Source organism: Lolium perenne, chromosome 4 (genome assembly GCF_019359855.2).
Source record: "Lolium perenne isolate Kyuss_39 chromosome 4, Kyuss_2.0, whole genome shotgun sequence".
Classification (NCBI taxonomy): domain Eukaryota; kingdom Viridiplantae; phylum Streptophyta; class Magnoliopsida; order Poales; family Poaceae; genus Lolium; species Lolium perenne.
In genome coordinates, this window is record NC_067247.2 from 366,951,341 (window position 1) to 366,954,854 (window position 3,514).

At 53.1% G+C, this 3,514-nt stretch overlaps 1 protein-coding gene across 1 annotated transcript; it reads right to left on the reverse strand.

Moving 5' to 3' along the window:
* Positions 1–717: 717 nt before the first annotated feature.
* LOC127296672 (xyloglucan galactosyltransferase KATAMARI1 homolog) lies at positions 718–2,730 on the reverse strand. Its single transcript, XM_051326853.1, has 2 exons — positions 2,516–2,730; positions 718–2,369 (listed from the first exon to the last, which is right to left on the reverse strand). The coding sequence occupies exons 1-2, from the start codon at positions 2,552–2,554 to the stop codon at positions 864–866; spliced, it is 1,545 nt and encodes a 514-aa protein (XP_051182813.1). The 5' UTR covers positions 2,555–2,730; the 3' UTR covers positions 718–863.
* Positions 2,731–3,514: the final 784 nt, after the last annotated feature.

Consider the following 3,514-nt stretch of genomic DNA (forward strand, 5'->3'; position numbering starts at 1 on the left):
GCAAACCTCTTGGCCTCATGGCTCCTTCTTGGGACAGTTTCCAGACATCGTCAATGGAAGGCGATGGCCGCGAAGCTAAAGGTTGTATCCCGAAGAAGAAGGGACACTCTTTAGACTACTCTGATCCTGAAAATGAAGACTGAGATGCCGTCTACATCAGCAAACCCATCTATGCACCATCACCACGGGTGGATTGGATCACACTTGAGAGGTTTTTTTTTATGAAGAGGATGCACATAAACCAAATGGGAAGGGACGGGTCGATGCTGTGAAATTCATTGCCACCGACCGCCAAGCTACCAAGTGTAAGAGGTGTTTGTGCGCTAGTGCAAGAACCTACGAGGAGACGATGGTGCGCACATCCTCGACCAGGAAGCTCACTCTCAATGCTTGTATGCACATGAAACCTCAAAAGGACTAAAGGAGTGGGATGGATTCTACTTCCACGACTCACCCTTCGTCCCGGAGAAGCTCGTCCCTAAAACCAAGCAATGCCTTCAAGCACAAGAGGTATATCAAAACAAGAGTTGATCCAATATGAGATTGTCATATGAATGCACGGGACCTCTCATATGAACCAAGCAATACGAATCTTCCGTGCATAGGATAAAAGTATTTCTCTCAAATGCAGCTATCGTCATTTCCCGGCTTATTTGACTATTTCTCGGGCCAATTGGTAAAATGCATGGAATGGAAAATGCAGTTGATAAACCGATGTTAGAAACGATGCATGTATTTGTAAGCCGATTGTTAGAAGATATTTAATCTAAATGCTAAGATTCGAGTAAATACATGGAATGGAAATGTTTCTACACAAGGTCTATAAGTGTCGATTGAAAAAATAACCCATACTTGCTACTCTCCTATTTCCCCCGCCTGGAATCTAAACCTTGCCATGACGATGAGACCAACGTGGTATCTATAGGATGGACAGCCCCCGCTGCGTTCCTCCGCGCCGCCGTTACTTTCCCGATGATGCCGTCGACGGCGATGTCGAATGCGTCCCTCACAGTCTCCAGCTTGGACCTCGGGTCCGCGTACAACATCGTGGGGATGAGCCTGATGACCTCCTCCCTCATACGCTCCACTGTCTCCGGCAGGATCTGCCGGAGCACCCCCTCGATGCTCACGTTGCCCGTCCGCACGTCCTCCTCCGTGATGAACACCGAGTACTTGGCGTGGTCCTCGGGTAGGTACCACTTGTACTGCAGGTACGCCGACACCGGGTGGAAGAACACTGGGATGCAGCCGGCGACCATTGAGTCGAACACCGACCGCCGCGTGTACGAGTCGCCGGGGGGCTGCAGGCAGAAGGTGGCCGTCTGGAACAGCCGCATTATCTTGTAGGGGGAGTGGCACTGGCTGCTGCCGAACGCGCAGCCCAGCTGGGCGCACGCGCCGGGCGCCGCCGTGCATTGCTTGATGATCTTCTCCCGGATGTTCTTCGGGTTGTCCGGCCGCGGCGCGCCGACGAACGCCATGAGCCACCGCCGCTCCAGGCCCCGCACCCTGTCTTGCCACCGTCGCACCTCGGCGTCCGACCTTGGGTGGAAGTACGTCGGGTATGGCACGGAGTACTCCCGCTCGTGCACGAGAGACGACTCCACCACAAGCACCGACATCTCCCGGCCGCCCGGCATGACGAGGAGGTCGGTACCCCAGTTGGGATTGATGTTGGTGCTCCGCCGGAAGTCCCACCCCGTCCTGCCGGCGACGAGAAAATGGTCGCGCCCTCCCGCGCGCCTCCACTCGGGCCGGCGCATGAGCCACTGGGTCAGGTCCACCGACGCGGCGTCCTTGGTGGCGTTGTCGTAGCCCCAGTGGTAACGGACGAAGTCGAAGCCGGCGTAGAAGGGGACGAAGACGGCGTCGGCGACTGATGACTGGTTGGTGAGGCACGCGTATTGCTTCATCCTGTTGTGGAATATGGTGTCGAGCGCGAACTGGTGCGTGCCGTACCACCCGTTCTGGCCGGTGAACACCTTGTCGATCGGGTCGGCGAGCGGGTGCCCGAGACCGGCGTTGCTAACGAAGCCACACATGTCCGGCCAGTGGTCCTTGGTCTTGCGGCAGTCGCGGAGGATGTCGGCGTTGAAGCGCGGCGGCAGGTCGTGCACGTAGATGTACCGCCCTCGGCACGGGTCGGCGCTGTCGCTTCGGCCACCGGCCACCAGCGGCGCCTGGCCATAGCCGGCCAGCACCGAGAACTGGTAGTAGAGGAAGGAGATCCATCCGACGGCCACGAGCACCACCATGAACCGGAGGGGCGGTGCCGCGGTTGCCGTCTTCTGATCCACCGGTACCTCCTTCATCAGCCCCTCGGCCCGTCGCCGCCGGGCACGGCAGCCCTTCTGTGCAGATTGGATCAGCTGGAAGTTCATGCAAAGAACGCGATCAGCAAAGACCATTACTACGATAAATGACGAAGTAAAGTGCAAACAAAACATCAAAGCAACTCGACATTGATTCTAACTTTGGATCAAAGAGATGGTTGAATATACATTGCGTGGCTCACCAGCTTTATGATCGAGTTTGCCACCACGCCAACGGGCATGCCGGAGCGTAGTACTAGCTAGCTACTACTCCCCATGACTAGGCGTCCTGATAGGAGGAAGACGAAGCCTCTTGCTGCTGCTGACGAGAGTGAGGAGCTGCTTGCTTCTCGTCAAGAACACTCCCGCTAGCTATACACATTGCGTGCTGTGGCGTTATTGGAAGTAACTTGTACTACTTGGAGTATAGTGTAGCCTCGGACTACTAATTGTTGATTATAAATCTGGTAGTGGATCTAGCCGATGCACACACTTGTTTTTCTAGTGCAAAGCGCGATACTCGGCGTGCAGCTACCGTTGACAGCGGAGTGTACGGTATACACGCTCACCTACATGCATGGTCCTCCACACTAACTACATGCTTGTTTAATGATGCTTAAGTATACTTCCCTTGTTTGACCAAATTACTTGGTTGAAGCTCTCGGTCAACACAGCCTTCTATGCTGTACTACTACTCAAAATTGGGTTAACAACCCGAGTTATGGCGGAATCCATAGCGCACACTCCTATATAGTACTACAAGGTTAATGGACGGTCCTCTTGTCATGGGGCAAGGTGTGCCCGTTCCGGATATCAATAAGATCTTAACTCATGAAATCTAGTCCCTCTTATACCGAATTCTTTTGGCCGTCGGTCGGTTGCAAGTTTTCTCGACCCAATATGGATTGAGCCGATTAGTTTGTGGCGAGATTGTTTCTTTTTGATTAAGTACTTACAAATATGGCATTGTATATGATTTCTTTTTTCCGGTTGCCTAAAGGAGTTTTACATAGATTGGATTATTTTCGATCAAGATTCTTTTGGCAAGGGGATAATGAGAAGAAAAAACATCGGTTGACCAAATGGAGTGTTGTTTGCCGCAAAAGATCAAGGTGGACTAGAGGTTCATGATCTTGAGATTAAAAACAGAGTCTTGCTAGGAAAATGGCTAGCCAGGTTGTTAACTGAGGATGGCAGATGGC